General features: G+C 50.0%; 1 protein-coding gene across 1 annotated transcript in view; it reads left to right on the forward strand.

Moving 5' to 3' along the window:
- The window catches only part of WWC3 (WWC family member 3), a 119920-nt gene that overhangs the window by 82034 nt on the left and 20536 nt on the right, over window positions 1-17350 (forward strand). Inside the window, exons 9-11 of the mRNA XM_026015289.2 lie at window positions 8470-8712; window positions 11743-11832; window positions 12823-13388. Of these exons, the coding sequence (XP_025871074.2) occupies window positions 8470-8712; window positions 11743-11832; window positions 12823-13388 (899 nt within the window). The remainder of the gene's footprint in view (window positions 1-8469; window positions 8713-11742; window positions 11833-12822; window positions 13389-17350) is intronic.

Below are 17350 nucleotides of genomic sequence, written 5' to 3' on the forward strand. Positions count from 1 at the left end.
ATGTAATCACACCGAGCTCAGTTTGCCGTTCCTGAGCCTTTGTGGACATCTGAAAAGGCTTGTGGTCTTGGATATTTCTGTAATGAATTCTCTTTTTGGGTGCTGGAGAAAACGGCCTTGGAGCTGCACCCTGAAGGATGCTGGGATCCTGGCTGCCTATGTGCCTGGGAAGGGCTTCTCAGCCAGAGGGGAGCAGAGAACAGGGTGGAAAGTTGTGTAATTGCAAGTTTCTTAGGAAGTGTGTGTGTGTGTGTGTGTGTGTGTGTGTGTGTATGTGTGTGTGGTGGGTGGGGGGATCAGTCTGAGGCAGCCTGGCCCACCTGTAGCTACAGAATGAAGGGGAGTGAGGAGTGGGATGGAGGATGCCGCGAGCAGGGAAGCAGGGCCACGTCATGGGGAGCCAGTAGTGCCTTGGAAAGGCGTTGAAATTGCTGGGCATTCTAGGACTTTTGAGTTGGGAGTGTTCAGTGTGAGCCATCCAAATGGTGACACGTCCAGGAGGGCAGCTCGAGGCAGGAGTGTGGGAATCTTGAGCATATAGATGGTGCTTAAGTCGTGGAGTGGCTGAGCTCACCTTGGGACAGAGCATGCGCTGAGAAAGGAAGAGAATTTGGGGCTGGGTCATAAGGAAGTCCCATAGCCGATGGCCTAGTGAGAGGGAACTTGGCCAGAGGATGGAAGTCAGAAGTCCAAGAGAATCGGGGTAGGAGTGAGCAGAAAAGAGAAGAGGAAGTAAAGCCTCAGAAGACACTCACCTCCCCCGGACCCACGGAAGAGGAGGAGATGCTGGCAAAGGGCATCGGGAAGGGAACAGAGAAGGAATAGCAGGGGGCGGACAGACAGACTGCTGCCCAAGCACTGCCCCGAGGTGTGTCCCTGGTCCATAGTGCACAGGGCAAAGGAGGGCAGCGGCGGATTCGTATCAAGCCGATTGGCTTTTTGTCCATGCGGAGAACTCTTATTCTGATCTTTTTTATTTGTTTGTTAAGATCTCTTTCTTTTACAAAATAATGATGACAGTGCGAGTAGGTGTCTTCAAAATCTATACTTGGGAAAATAAAAAGTTGGCAGCCCTACATCGGCCTGTCCCCCTTCCTTAAGTCACACTGGCCTGTGCTGAGTGTGACCTCTACTGAGTATGACCTGTGCCAGGTGTGACGTAGATGGCTCCCTGGAACTGAAGGAGGAGAATGGCCTGGAAGAGAGTTCTCTGTGGCTCCCTTCATGGCCGAGGATCATTTTTTAAATTTTTATTTTCTTTATTTAAATTCAGTTTGCCAACATATAGTCACCTAATGCTCTTCCCATCAAGTTTCCTCCTCAGTGCCCGTCACCCAGTGACCCCATCCCCCCGCCCACCTCCTCTTGTTCATTTCCCAGGGTTAGGAGTCTCTCATTTTTCTGATTTTTCCCACTCAGTTTTCCCTCCTTTCCCCTATAATCCCTTTTACTATTGTATTCCCTGTATGAGTGAAACCATATGATGATTGTCCTCCTCCGATGGACTTACTTCACTCAGCATAATCCCCTCCTGCTCCATCCACGTCGAAGCAAATGGTGGGCATTCGTCCTTTCTGATGGCTGAGTCATATTCCATTGTGTATATAGACCACATCTTCTTTATCCATTCATCTGTCGAAGGACATCGTGGCTCATTTAAAGGTGGATCTTGAGTTTTGATACTCAGTTTGTGTTTTCATCGGACTTAAAGCTGCTTTAGGACGTCTGTGAAGCATTCTTGTCGGCAGAGCCCCTCAACTCCTGTTCACCAAGCCTGTGATCGGTGCCCTGTTGGGCACCCAGGGTTCTGGTTCCCTGTGGTGGCTGCAGGGCACATTTCCAGTCCCCATGGAGTCTGATTTGGTCTCTAGTCGCTGATGTCAGTTCTTCTAGATCTGCTTTCTGGATCTGGTGAGCAAGTGAGGCCTGACTTGTAACCTCCTCAGCTGTGCGTCATATGATGGCCAGCCGCACCTGGCCAGGCACTGGATGGGGACACACTGTGGGACCACGGTCAGGATGGCCTCGCATCCCTACCCCGCAGTAGATGTGGGAAATGAAGGGAGGGTAGGTGTCATCAGGTCCCAGGAGCGGAATCATCCAGAACCACATCAGAGATTATACTCTGGTTGCCGATTCTGTTTTTTCAGACTGCCTCCAAATGGGACACATGATGAGAACAGTGTAGACGTGGGAGGAGCACAGTGGCAGGCAGTTCTCCACCAAGAACCAAATCTAGAACTGACCTTAATGTTTAAGAACCCAAGCAGTGAGGACCACACTCAAAGCACAGTGGCTGTGATGTTCTGTCCGGGGACGTTCCACGTGGCCACGTCTGTGACAGTCCCATGAGCGTCACTGCAGGAGGGTAGCCCCCGTACAGGAAAGCAGTTCACCCACCAATGCGGGGCAAAGTGCATCGCTTCAGCTGGCAGTGTTAGCAAAGAATCATGCGTCCTTCCTGCTCTTTCCCTCTGAGGCTGGGAATGGCAGGTGACTTTTTCTTTTGCTGCAGGACTTGAATTATTTGAGTGGTACGGTTCAGCGTTTGGTCTTGTCATTTCTACTGCCTCACCTGTGGACATCACCCCCCCCACCCCCCACCCCCGACCCCAAGAAGTTCAGTCCACCTACCCTCTGCAAAACCTCCTGGGCTTTACCACTTCTGAGTTGGGGGGAGAAGTCTGTGCGAGTGTGTATTTCAGAGAAGTCTTCCCTTGCGTATCTAGATTTGAGATGTTTTCCAGAGTTGGGAAATCATCCAAGTGCAGCGGTTCTAGACAATCAGAAGTAATCGGGATGTAGTCACATTTAAAGGAAGTTTGTGGAAGTGGGACTCATAATTCCAAGTGGTGGCGGGAGTGCTGGAGAATTCCCTGGACCAAACCGCGACTATCATGGTGATTAGTTTCATGTTTTCAACTCAGGGTCATGTGAAATGTACCCAAACAACTGCTTCTTTGTTTCCCTTTGGGAACATCACTTTGGATTCTCAAGGCAGACCTTATGATAGGGGTATTTTCACATTATTGGTTAAAAGTTGTAGAATTTTATTTTTCAAAGCCAGCTTGGAGGAACAAGTCTTGAAGTAATTTCAGTGATGCAGACAGTTCCTTATTTTAAACCTAAGAGCTCTTGTTCCAGAACTGTGCACAAACTGTAGCTGTTTCCATAGAAACCCTCACAGCACAGATAGGAACAAAACATTTGGCCCATCCAGTTTCTCTGTGTCTTAGTGTTTGTTGCCGGGATGGGTCCTGCTGTTCGTCTGTTGTCAGGAATCACTGTAGTGTTAGGATTCCAGTCGAATTGGATCAGTCGCTTGGTGTTTTCCTGCATCTCTCCAGTGACTGTGGATCTGGGTTTGGGGGTGAGGCACAGCCTGGGGCAAACACGGGAAAGCATCCTAGGCCCTGTTGCTCCTCCTTCCCCACTCAGGCCAAGAGAAAGAACCCTGCACGTGTCCTGCTTTTCATTTAAAGAAGTCACTCTCTAAAGCTCTGGATGCTCAGAGGGGACATGGCATGAGGGCACGGAGGGGTTTGGGGGTGTTAGTAGATCCTGCCTACACCACATATTCTAGATTCAGACTCGAATTTTCCTTTAGGATAGAGAGCTGAGCCAAATGGACACCAGTTTATTGATATTTAATTCAATCAGCTGCAGTGATTTTTATCTATCTGGCCTAGATCTCAGCTGAGATTTTCTTGAACTTTTGCTTTTCACTTACATGGGTTTTTGCAAAAAGAAAACTCAGGAGAAAAAACATACAAAGTATCAAATCTGTAGCTGAGATTAAAATCTGAAGGCACAAGTTTCTAAGCTGACTCCATGCCCTGGAATGTGGCATTGGGGTCCGTCATGTCCCATAACCAGATGGGACCATGGCTTGCCTGGAGTTTCGTTTCTCTTCCAGAAAGCAACCGTATTTTAGGAACTTGCAAAAATATAGTAGGCTGCAGAATTTAGGTATAAATTCCAATAATTAAGGATTATGTTGGATATATAAAATATACCTCAAAACTGTTATATTAAAAGTGCATTTCTAAAAATAAAAATGCAAATCACATTTAGGATTTCCATGTGAATTGTGAGGGGCTCAGAAGCTTTTGCAGCATAAATGCAGGTTTCCATTCAAGGTTTAATGGTGCCTGGTTTATAATAGGAAACGTGTTCGGGGAAAAATAATTCATATTTTATTTCTGTCTGCATTAGACCTGTTCAAGGAACAGAATTTGGAGATCACATAATAAATATGAAACCTGAATGCTTGAATGAGGGTTTGCTCTCATTTCTTCTCTATCCTGAGCACAGGGACATATATTTTAAAGCTTTTAAAGGCATTTGTGAGAGATTATATATCGGCCATAAAATGTATTACCTATCAAAAATTAATATCAATACAGATTAAAGTTGACTAATAGGAAAAAAAAAAAGCCCTCACCAATTTTAAATTGCTCTCAGTTTTCTTTAAAAATGACCTTGGGAAAGTTTCTTTTTTGCAAACTTTAATCATGACCTTGCTTTGCTTTCATGTATTTAATTTCACCCAAATGATATTTCAGTGGGCAGTGGGGCGGGGGAGGCTTTCTAGAGATTGTTTTTCTCATATTGTGCAGAATTAGAATAATAGTACTTGCCAGAGTGGGGCTCCAGCCTTCGGCTCAGCCGTGTGGTGTAGATGTAGAAGAAGGGGCGCTGTACCTCTATGTCTGTGCTTAGCCTTAGGTGCCAAGTCTGTTCCCTCCAGTAAACCTAATGCACGAAGCATACTCCTCGCAGATGGCTTGTTTCTAGGCCAGCAGCACAGTAGACGAGGCATACTGCGTCAGAGGTAAAGCCGTCTTGTCTGTCCCTTGGTGAGTGCACAAGAAATCATCGAAGGAATCCTTCGAGGGCTCTTGGCTTCCAGTGCAGACAGGCGAGACATATGTGCCACACTCTCAACCTGGCTGAGAGCAGGCCCCAGATGTCTGCGTCTGGAGTTTGGATATAGGGGAAAAAATGGCACTTGGCAATATATATTGGTATTCTTCTTGATTCATAGCTAGCTCGGAGATGACCATGCAATCATTTGCATCATTGTGCAATTTAATTATTTTAAAAAGCACTTGTCTTAAGCGTTGACATGCTCGCCTCGTGTTTAGCGCAGCTCAAACAACTTTTCCAGATGGGTCGCATGACGTCAACTTCATCCAGATTTTGTTTCTGCTACAGAGGTTGTCCCTTGCCCTATGTCTGTGCATGTTTCCCTTGTAAGCTGTACAAAGTCACAGTACTGTGCTTCACTTTGGCCCCGGTACTATTTCTCTTGTACCTTTGCTGGACAGACCTTTTGAAGAAGTTTGCCCCTTGCCTCTCTTCCTGCCTTTAATTCTTTCCTTCCCTCATTCTTTTTTCTGATAGTGGATATTACTTGAGATTTGCCCGGATAGAGTAGGATTATTTAGGGTTGGAGCTCCTGCCTCCCTCAGCAACTTGAATGCTTGTAGAGCAGCAGCTGACACACCTGGTCAGTGCACATGGAATCTGGATCACCTTCCATGTACACCTCAGAAAACTCAAAGGGAGTGCTTTTACATTTTTTTAAAGATTTATTTATTTATTTATGATAGAGAGAGAGAGAGAGAGAGAGGCAGAGACACAGGAGGAGGGAGAAGCAGGCTCCATGCCGGGAGCCCGACGTGGGACTCGATCCTGTGACTCCAGGATCGTGCCCTGGGCCAAAGGCTGGCACTAAACCGCTGAGCCACACAGGGATCCCCGGGAGTGCTTTTTCAAATGTGTGTGCTTGTAGTATATATATGTGAGAATTAGTATATGTTACCAAGTAATAACGGCTAACTTTATTTTTTTGTATAAAGATTTTATTTATTTTGAGAAAGAGAGCATGTGAAAGAAAGCATGAGTGGAGGAAGGGGCAGAGGGAGAAGCAGACTCCCCACTGAGCAGGGAGCCTGATGCAGGGCTCAATCCCAGAACCCCAAGATCATGACCTGAGCCGAAGGCAGATGCTTAACCAACCTAGCCGCCCAGATGTTCCATATGGCTAACTTTAGCTGGGTTCAGAGAGACTTTCCTGAGGATTGATCAGATAAATTAAATGAAAAATTATGAGGACACAATGGATTTGCTTAGGTTTGTTCATCTCTTTCATATTTATTCCTTACTTTTGGCTTGTCTTGATCTCCAGTAGAATGTTCCAGAAATTTCATTGGGTATAATGTCTGATTTGGCACAAACTTATTTATGGGACGACTTGGAGTATATTTTCCTTGGGCTTCAGTTATATGACTGCCATAAATTTTCATTACACTAATTAGACATAGATGGATGCTTGAGCCTGGTTGGATTCCTAACCCTGGTCAGCTGCCTCTGCCAGTAGTATTTTTCAGTGACATGATTTGGCACCATTTTCCAACACATTTTCAGGAAATTAGTTTTAAGTTGGGAAAGAACTTGCCTAATAAAGCTACTGACGTTCAGCTATTTTCTTTACCTTCTTAGGGAATTGGACTTGAGTAAAATGTGCATGTTTAAACTATAACTTGTATACTCTTTTTAAAAAAAGATTTTTTTCTGAGAGAGAGAGAGAGCGAGCACAGGGAAGGGAGGAGGGGCAGAGGGAGAGAGAGAAGCAGACTCCCTGCTGAGCAGGGAGCCTGATTGATGTGGGGCTCCATCCCAGGACCCCTGAGATCATGACCTGAGCCAAAGGCAGATGTTTAACTGACTGAGCCACCAGGCACCCCTACTCTTTTTGTGTGTGTGTGTTTGTTATTGTTTTTGTTGTTGTTTTATTGGTTTGGTATCTGAAGGTGTCTTACCCAGCCCTCTAGCCAGGCTGGGTAGTCCCCAGGCTCATGTCTAGCTCAAGAGGAGCCTGAGCTGGTGCAGGGCTGGCCAACGGGCTTTAACATGAGACTGACAGCAGTTGATGGGCAGTATCTGCAAGGGAGCACAAAGAAGGATTCTGAGGTCTGGACCTAGCAGGTGGGATGCCAGCTTTGATTAGTTTGTGTGCCCTGGGCAGGGGACAGGGTAGTGTCAGGAGCCCTCCTGCCATTCCTATTTTAGTGAGGATCATTACAGTGGAACCTAATGCAAGCCCCTAAGAGCTCCATGGCCAATAAGGATGCTCCAGACCAGGCTGAGCTGCCTGAAAGCAGAGGGTTTTCAGACTTAAGTAAGCATCAGAAGTACCTGGAGTACTTGTTAAAGCCCGGATTGCCCACCCCCATCCCCAGAGTGTCACATGCAACAGCCTTCGGGTGGCACCTGAGGTTTCCATTTGTCACGAAGCTCCCACTAATGCCAAGGCTGCCGCTCAGGGACCGCACTTGGAGAGTCGCTGCCTTAGTGGATACAGGGCTATGTGCCCCTGCCCCTTCGCTGTCTTCACAACTCTCTGTGACCTCAGAGAAGTCTCTGGATTTTATTTTTTGGGCATGTATGCCAACATCTGCCGTCCACAGCACCGGGGTCAGGGCGAGTCCAGCATCCCTTGTCTGTCTGAAAACAGATAGCCCTCGTATTTAGCCTCGCTTAAACTTGGGCGGAAATCCTTCTCCTCTGCCTGTGAAAGGGTGCTCTGAAAACACGAGCCACTTCCATCTTATTTCACCTGTGTTCCGCAATAGCTCAGGACGCAAAGCGATGCAGTGTGTGCACCAAGCAAGCATGCGGAGACCTAGGCACGTGGAAAGTGACCCCAGAGCCCGTATTTGACACCTGGAGGATGGTTGTGCCGATACATTTAGCGAGGCTGGCTGGTTTGCACGCCCCTGCTGAGCTCACGCCGCGGGCACGCTTAGCAGAGCCGACTCTCATGCTTTCGTGTATTTGCTGCTGTGTTTGCTCCCAGTTCACGCGTTCGGCTCTTGCTGAGCATGTGCTCTCTGCGAGGTGTTCCGAATGTCCCCATGCTCAAGGTCCCTGGTGCTGGAGAGGGCCTACCGAGCTGGAAGACGGGAGCGCCGGACTTAGGGGGGTGTCTCTCCCGTCGTGTCTGGGTGGTGTGGGCGCGAGGCGCGGCAGTGCAGGCGGGAAGCCAGAAGCGTCTCTTGCACATCCAGCACCGTGTTAAGCTACTGACGATGGGAGCCGCAGGAAGAGGAGCTGGTTCCGCCTGCCCTGGGGCGGTGCCATGCAGCAGGGCTTGGGTCTGAGACAGCACAGTGCACGGCTGTGGGAGGATGCCAGCCTTTTCATCAGTGCTTTGACACGAGGATGCCATGCTTCCTGCCCTCCCTAATCTCCTAGGCCAGGGAGGTTATGCAGAGGACCTCCACACTCTCTTTATTACCCGCAATTTCCCAATGCTTTGTTTTTGTCATTTAAGGGTCACTTGGTGCAATAATGTCAGTATTTACTTAGCAGAGTGAGTTTCTAGACTCAGTGTGATGGTGTTGAGAAGGTGTGAAGGTGATATTTTGACCTCACGGACTTTTCTGGGCCCATCTCTTGCAGAGTCTCGACTATCCAGCAGCAGCTGGCCCAGCTTGATAACGAGTCCTGGCCGGGTCTGGCCGAGGCCGACAGGGACCGGCTGCAGCTCATCAAGGAGAAGGAAGCCCTGCTCCAAGAGCTACAGCTCATCATTCAGCAGAGAAGGCCGGTGGAAGACGTGGCCCGGCTGGAGGAGGAGAGGAGGCGCCTGGAGGAGGAGATCCAGCGGGCCCGGGCCACATCTGTGCAGGGCGCCACGGAAAGGTGCGCTGGCTCCCGCGGTTTTGGGAGCATGCAGGCCTCAGCTCCGAGTGAAGAACCAGGTGGAAAAGCCAAATCGGAGAACTTGCACTGGGCAGGATCAGTCCTGAGTGTTGGTACTCGGGGATCTACTGCCTGCTGTTTTCTTGCCAAGTAGCGGGAAGGCAGGAGGTGCAGGGAGCGTGCGCCCTCTCTTCTGCGGGCGGTGCCAGCTCGGTCCTGGGCTCATGTTCAGAAGCAGGAGGGGATGGAGGGCGGGAAGATGGGAGCCCCCGGCTCAGCCCCCGCCCCTTCCCACTACCGGAGTGCTTTCCCCTTGCCTGCCCGCCAGCGGCCTGGACAGATGGGGTTTGGCAGCAGGAGGGTGGGAGGCAGGCGCTGGCACGGAGACGGAGCCCCGTGGCTTGCGACTTAGGTTTCCACCAGGAAAATCTACGCGCTCTGTTGCAGCAGGAAGCCAGCAGCCTGGCATGTGGCTGGTCTCAGATGTGCCTCTCCTCAGTCTTTGCTGGGCGCTTTGCTGGCGCCGAGGGTGTGAAGCTGGCCTAGCATCCCGAGCCCTCGTGCTCGGCCCGGTGTCTGCCCGGTTCCCGGCTCCCACTCGCCACGCATGATCAGGGGCTGTGTTGCAGGCTGGGCCGGCTTTGCACATTTCACAGCTGCCAGAAGTTTATCTGTGGGTATCAGCTGAGCTTTGGAAAGCACCCTACTCCCCAGCATTTGATAATCTACTGGACCTTGAAATCCAGTGTGGTTTTTTTTTTTTTAAAGATTTTATTTATTTATTCATGAGACACACAGAGAGAGAGAGAGAGAGAGAGAGAGAGAGAGTCAGAGACACAGGCAGAGGGAGAAGCAGGGTCCACGCAGGGAGCCCGACGCGGGACTTGATCCCGGGTCTCCAGGATCACTCCCTGGGCTAAAGGCGGCGCTAAACCGCTGAGCCACCCGGGCTGCCCAAAATCCAGTGTGTTAAAGGACCACACGCTGCATCTGTATGAGCATTCTGTACATACAGTTTAATGGTCACCTGAATTATTTCATCCATACAGATGCCCTGATACCTGTTATCTAATCACCTGTTTGTTCTCAGTATGTGATGGGGGCTATCGATGCTTGATATTCATTGTTAATAGAGGTCTGTGTGGGGACATTAGTGGCTGATGTCTGTATTGGTGGGAAGTGGTATTTGCAGAGCCCAGCTCATCAGAATAGGTGGAGTGAATTTTAGTTTGCTTAAGATGATCATGTGCCCTGTCACTTCACTCAAACAGGGAGTTTTGAGTCTGAAAGGGGCTGTGAACTGAAGTTTTCATCTCTGCTTTTGTGCCCTGGTATTCTGTTGTGGTATTCGGCCCCTCCAGAGCCTCTCCTAGGCCGCCCTGCTCAGCCCGAGCTGGGGGTGGTGGTGGAATGTGTGCCCCTGGGGCCCCAGGTGACAGCGGTCGTGCTTGCCCAGCGTGTGCACTCCAGCACATTTCCCTCCAGCAGTAATTCAACGTGGACAGGACGGCACAGTGTCTTTACGATCTGAAGAGGGGCGTCTGGGTGGCGCAGTCAGTGTCTGGCTCTTGATTTCTGCTCAGGTCCTGACCTCAGGGCCGTGAGATCGGGCCCAGTGTTGGGCTCTGCGCTCAGCGGACAGTGAGATTCTCTCCCTCTATCCCCAGCCCCAGGCCTGTGCTTGTGCTCTCTCTCTAAATAAATAAAATTCTAAAAAAAAAAAAAAAAAAAAAAAAAAACCTCCTACCTGTGCTGGGTAGGAGGGGCTGGGAGTTCGTTGGGTTGGTTCTCTCTTAAGGGGGGTGGAGTCTGTCCCATGAATGCCACCTGCTTCTCAGGACCCCACACTCATGCACCCTTGACTGTTTTTGCCCTCGCCACATGGAAATGCTGGCCCACATGAGTGCTGGGGTCCCAGAATACTAATCTATGGACCCCCACGGAGCTGATGTTACCCTTGATGCCCAGGTTTAGGAACTGAGCCCGCCAGGCTCATGCAGTTGAGGGAGTCTCTTGTGGGACCAGCCCAGGAGCTGAGTCCTGTGTTGTAGAGCCCTCCCCTGGGACCGATTTGGCCCACGTGTGTCCTCCGGATCTGCCGCTAACCAGCACGGGCCCCTGAGGCAGGAGGCTTTCCCTGGGAAGGCTGGGGTGCCTTAGACCCGGTGTGGAGCCAGGACAAAGTGAGGAAGGTCGGTGTCTTAGGACTGAGATGTGCCAGCCGCTTGGCCAGTCTGCCTGTCTCGGCTCAGGGGCCCTCGTTGTGAGGTAGGAAGTCTGCGCTGGGGTAGTGAGTGTCACTGGGGGTTGGGACAGCATAAAGCCTTTTCCCTGTCAAAGGACAGAGCACCTGTCTTAAGGGTGCCCACGCAGTCACACAGTAAATGCCATCGTTTGATTTATAAATAAGGACTGTTTTGTTGTGAGGCAAGCATATTCATTCAGTAACTGTTGAGCACATATAGCGTCGGCTCTGTTCTAGGCAGTGGACTTAGTGCAGTGGAGAAAGTTCATTTCAGAAATAAGAAAGAAGAAAGTGGAAAGAAGAAAAAAAATTACCTTCAACCCTGTGACAGTTGCTGTTTTATTTGTATCTAATTTTAATTCTATGGATTTTAGAATTGCATGCATTTTTGCCCAGAGCAGGGCTTAAGTGAGGGACTCTGATTTGTTCTAAGAAATTCCAGTAGATTGCTGTGTTGCTCTGTGTCTGAGCCCATCTTTTAGTGTAGCCTCTCATCCCTTCTGTCTGTTCACACACCTGTCCTTCCCCCCACCCCATCCGTTCACATCCCCCCATCTGTGGAGCTCCTGCAGTGGCTCAGGCACTGTACAGGGTGCTGGGGGCACAGTTTCAAGCAAGATGAAACAGCCTCTCTTATCCTGGTGTCTGTGACCCAGATGTGGTTATTAGAACTTAGTCGTTGAAACCTAAATCATTTGGGGGAATTTACAGTTGAATTTCTGATTGGGAAGATCGTAAACTCACTATTTTTGAAATCCACCAATGGCCTGTTTTCTTACCTACAGGATTCTGCTTCAGGAAAAAAGAAATTGCCTCCTTATGCAGCTGGAAGAAGCCACCCGCCTCACATCCTATCTCCAGTCCCAGTTAAAAAGGTAGGTAACTTTGATTCTGATTTTGAGGGGAGGAGGGGCAGAGGGAGAGAGGATCTCAAGCAGGCTCCGCGATCTCACCACCCTGAGATCAGGACCTGAGCCGAAATCAGGAGTCAGACGCTTAAGCCGCTGAGCCATCCGGGCGCCCCTCGGAAGGTAGGTGGCTTTAGAAGAGGAAACTGTACCGAATTACCACATTATAATGACGTGTCCGTGAACTTCATCATCCCCTTTAGCTTGTTTCCCTCCTCCCGGCACTTAGAGCCCGAAGCGCTGGCACACACAGTGGCAAGGGACTACGCTGTATTTTTAAGAGGAGCTGCTCATGTGGGATCCGGGGAATGTGAGGAGAACCAGGTTTGGCTGCAGAATAACGATTCTGAAGTCAAGTTCGGCCAATGATTCTGTGATTGAATTAGCAGCTTCCAAAGTGTGTGTATCCATCTCCGCATGCACATGGATGGTTCTATTTTGTTGTTTTTAAAAAAATGATAGGAACATTTTTAAAGGAAGGTTGGCATGCTCAATAATAGCTTTTGTTTTCCAGTACTTACTGTATGCTGAAGCGTAATATGAAGGGCTTTCTATGTATTATTTCTTTGTCATTCCTACTACAAATGCCTCGAGGTAGAAATGATGGTCTCCCAGCCCCCAGTGACAAAGTGGGGGGGGTGGTCCTGAGGACAAATCACTTGACCCAGTGGACTCGCTGGTCCGCGTTTGAGCTGGAACTTGATGTTAGGCACGTTTCCCTGATGTTACCTACCACTCTCTACTGACACTCAGAGGGAAACGAAGGAAATATTAGTGATGGTGCCTTAGAAGTGCTCGTGAGTGGTTAAGGACGTGCTCTGGTTGGTGGCAGGATGGGGCTGGATGTCGTTCCCTCTGGAACAGACCAGGTGCTCAGCTCGGCAGTGGGGGACAGTGGGGCTCCAGCATGGGCCTTCAGGCCACACCTCGAAGAGTGTGGGGTATGTCTCGTTTCAGCCTGTCTGCCAGCACCCTGACCGTGTCTTCGGGGAGCAGTCGCGGGTCCCTGGCCTCCAGCCGGGGCTCGCTGGCCTCCAGCCGCGGGTCCTTGAGCTCAGTCAGCTTCACCGACATCTACGGCCTCCCACAGTACGACAAGCCTGACGCCGAGTGTGGCCAGCTGCTGCGCTTCGATCTCATCCCCTTCGACTCCCTGGGGCGTGATGCCCCCTTCTTGGATCCCCCGGTGCCTTCAGGCTTCTACAAGCAGAGGCGCTCCCTGGACACACCGCAGTCCTTGGCATCTCTGTCCTCGCGCTCCTCCCTGTCCTCGCTGTCCCCCCCGAGCTCCCCCTTGGACACGCCTTTCCTTCCGGCCTCCCGCGACTCGCCCTTGACCCAACTGGGGGACACTTTCGAGGTGCCCGGCCTGGGTACCCTTGACAGACTGCGGGCTCAGGCCTCTGCTTTGGGGGATGAAGACTTGCCAGGCACGGTGTCCCTTCAGCCACATGGGTTCCCCGGGGATGGGGAAGGACCTCGTGAGCGGGGACCTCAAGTGACCACTGCTCCCACGGCTGCAAGTAAGTATCGAGAAGTCCTGGGGTTTCCTCCGTCCAGGGAAGAGGAGGCTCTTAGATTCGGGGAAGAGACCGTGGGCCGTTGCACTGAAGTCCGCTGGCTCTTCAGTTCCCTAGCGAGCATTAGGTTTCAGACTGTTGGCAGGGTGGGGAAGCATGCCCGCCTGTGTGCTGCGTGCTTTCCTCGTGGGGCTTGCACGCTGGGCCCGGAGAGGTCACGGAAATGGCACAGTTGTCTTTTCCCAGGTGTTCGGCCTATTATCCGAACATGCCTAATTGATGAAAACGATGGTGAGAACCGCACTCTCCCCTGGGCAGCAGCTGCTCCCAGAACCTTCCAGGGTGGGGGGCCACCCAACAGCAGCAGGTGGACTGTGTCTGCCGCTGGAAATCTCTACTTCCTCTGTCCCTGTGACTTCATCTCTTCATCCTGTGTCCTTACAGTTGTCAAAGTTGTAGTTTATCAAACATGGGAATGAAAATAATTGGTGTAATTTCAAAAGACGTGCCGGTAAGCATCCGTCATTTCTACAGAAGCGATTTCTCTGGTGGTCCCCAAATCGAGCAACGTGAACTTTGTCCATCTGGTCAGTGTTAATTCAGCTTCTCCTTGGTGCCAGGCCCTGTCTGGTTGTAGCCTATATGGAAAACGGAACTCTTGTCCTAAAGAATATTCCAGCTGATGGCTTATGCGCAAGGCGGGGCCCGGGCCCTGACTCTCCTGGTACCTTGACCTTACGTGCTTTCTTGAGCCAAATTGTGGCAACTTTTAACTTCCTTAGGTTCCAGAGAGGATTGAGAGCAAGGTCTCATTCCTGGAGTTCCTGAGCTGTTATTTACAGCAGAAAGGTTTTAGCCATTCTGTGTAGGCAAACACCAGGTATTTGTATAGCTTAGTGGATCTCAACCAGGGGAGCTTTTGAACCCTGGTAGGTGCTTGTCAGTGGCTGGTTGTCACAACTGAAGGCCGCGGTAGGGAGGGGCCCCTGGCCTCTGGTGTGGGTGGGGGGTGGGAGTGGGGGCACCAGGATGCTGCTCCACATCCTGCAGCCCCAGGAGGGCTGACCCAGCCAAAATGGCAGTAGTGCTGAGGCTGAGAAGCTCTGCTCATGTGCCGGGGACTCCTTCAGCAGCAGGGGCCAGAGAGAAAACATGAGGACACAGCCAGGGTGGTGTGGTGGAAACGGCGTCAGCCTCGCAGCTTAGAGGCCCAGACTCTGCTGACTGGCTAGCTGTGTGGGCATGAGCACCGCCTGGGACTTGGCTGAGTCTTGGCTTCCCTGCCCGTGAGCAAGGCGCTCTTGATGGCTCTTCCATTCACCCCCGTTCTGTTACCCCGACTTTTCTGTATATAACCACACTGCTTGTCGTCTGTATAAGAGAATCTTAGTCCCGTTAGCACCTACACGCTGAACCAGAAATCTGGGAGGCCCTGAGGCAGTCCCGTGGCTTTTTGGCATCTGTTATTTGGGTGTCTCCTGTGTGTTTGTGAATGCACCTTTCATGTTCCCACCTCTGCTGCTTCTGTAATTCACCTGTGCAGGTGCCCTTCATTCACTTCATTCTTCATGATCACAGGTTCAGTGCCCCCTGTGTACTCCTTTCATTCAAAAAAGAAAATACAAAATCGGGCCCAAATTACACATCCGTTGTTGCTTAAGCTGATCGCGGTCACTGCCTTGCCTCCCTGCCAGCCTGTCTTCAAAGGGTGAGACCCAAGAGTATCGGTGCCGTGAGGCCGAAAGTCCACACAGGGCCCGGGGGCCTGGGGAAAGGCAGGGTGGGAGGGAGAAGGGCTGACTCGATTTCTGATCCTGATTTCTTTTTTCTTCCCACTCTGGCTGACCGGATAATGGTTCAGACTCCTTCCGCGGGGAGGTATTTGCTTTATGCTGGGTTCAGATACTGCCACCTCGTGGTAAATTCTTGTGTGACGTTGCCTGGTGGCTCGGGTCTTTTCTTTTTTTTCTTTTATATATATATATGTTTTTATTGGAGTTTGATTTGCCAACATATAGTGTGACACCCAGTGCTCACCGTCAAGTGCCCCCCTCGGTGCCCGTCTTTTTCAACTCGAAGTAATTAGCTCGGTGAATGCGTTGGTCGTGGAGGGTGCTCGCAGAGCGCTGGGTTGGGAAACCAGCCTCAGGCATGGGCACAGGGTGACTTCTTGCCTCTCTTGATGTTTGGGGGAACGCTTGAGCCTAGTGTCCTCATAGCTTCACAAAGCTGGCACAGATCCTTCTAGTCCTTATGTTACTCCACCCCCCGCTTATGATGCCTGCTGTCACGTAGTTCCCTCTGACTTTCTAGTTTCCTGAGGAAGAGGACAGTTCAGGTATGACCTCTGGAGAGTTTTAGAAAGATGACATTTGGGATCTCTGGGTGGCTCAGCGGTTTAGTGCCTGCCTTTGGCCCAGGGCATGATCTTGGAGTCCCGGGATCGAGTCCCGCGTCGGGCTCCCGGTGTGGGACCTGCTTCTCCCTCTGCCTGTCTCTCTCTCTCTGTGTCTATCATGAATAAATAAATAAAATTAAAAAAAAAGAAAGATGACATTTTACTAAGATAAGATTCAAGATTGCCCAAACCTACAAAGCCAGCTCTAGGAATAATTCCTTCCATTGTGTGTTAAATCAATCTGAGGACGCAGACAGTGGGAGGGGGGAGTGGGAAAATACACTCTAACCTTGAACATTTTGAATATTTTTACTATACTTTTATCTTTCTGGGATTTTATTTATTTATTTTTTGAAAATTTTATTTACTTAGGAGAGACACAGAGAGGCAGAGACACAGACAGAGGGAGAAGCAGGCTCCCTGCAGGGAGCCTGACGTGGGACCCGGGATCACGCCCTGAGCGGAAGGCAGTCAACCGCCGAACCACCCAGGTCCCTCTTTCTGGGATTTTAAAAATCAAATGTGTCAGGATGCCTGGTTGGCTCAGTCGGTGGAGCGTGCGACTCTTGATCTCGGGGCTGTGAATTCGAGCCCCACACTGGGTATAGAGGTTACTTAAAAATAAAATCTTAAAAAAAAAAAGTCAAATGTGTCATGATTTTGAAATCCTTTCCTATTTTCATTTCCCATCAGTACTCACTAATTTAAATCTGGGAAAACCTTGATTTTGTTCATCTGTTTACTGATATTTTTATTATACTCATATTCTGTTTAAAATTGTTGGCTTAAATTCTGCAGTTTTTTCACTTTGTGCTTTTCTTTTATCTCTTTTCTCATGCGGCTCGACAGAAACGTTCACTGTAAGTGACCTTGGAATCCTTCACCTCGTTGGTCAGGCAGCAGGCACGTCTTTGTGCAATGAATCAGTGTGTTTAGGATGGGGGGGTGTGGCCGAGAAGGGCAGACCGCATAGTTGTACTTTAACGTAGCTCACTAGTTACTATTATTATTAATTCAATATTAATATTTATTCTGGCTACTAAAGTTGTATAAGAACTTTTCTGAAAGCTTGCAGTAGTTATTCCTCTGTATTTTTTCCCAGACTTCAGTGGCTTTCATTATTTTAGTGTATGCCAGCTGGCAGCTTTGCCCCAAATGTGACTTTCATTATATTTTTTTCCGTCAAGCAGTGTTGATATCCTTAGGTCTCAGTGTGTGTGTATCTGTCTGTCGTGATGGAAAGACCAGAGATTTTTAAAATGCAGGTTTGGAAGATTGTTTATTCCTGCCTTCACTGGCATTGGTCCCTGTGCTCCGTCTCGCCTCGAAGCCCGAGAGCAGACGGCGGGGGGATGTAGCGTGGGATCTGCTGTGTGCTTTTCTTCACCCAGGACGACTGCTCATCATACTCCCTTCCAACAACTGCTTCCAGTTGCTCCGTGAGTGCGGGGACTAAGCCTGGGAGCAGTGAGGAGTCATTCCTTCATTTCCTTTTTCTCCTCGTGGACTGCCATTGCAATGAGAGAGACATTCTGTGCGGGTTGTACTATCGGGTGAACCAGAAGTG

This window comes from Vulpes vulpes, chromosome X, assembly GCF_048418805.1.
Source record: "Vulpes vulpes isolate BD-2025 chromosome X, VulVul3, whole genome shotgun sequence".
Classification (NCBI taxonomy): Eukaryota; Metazoa; Chordata; class Mammalia; order Carnivora; family Canidae; genus Vulpes; species Vulpes vulpes.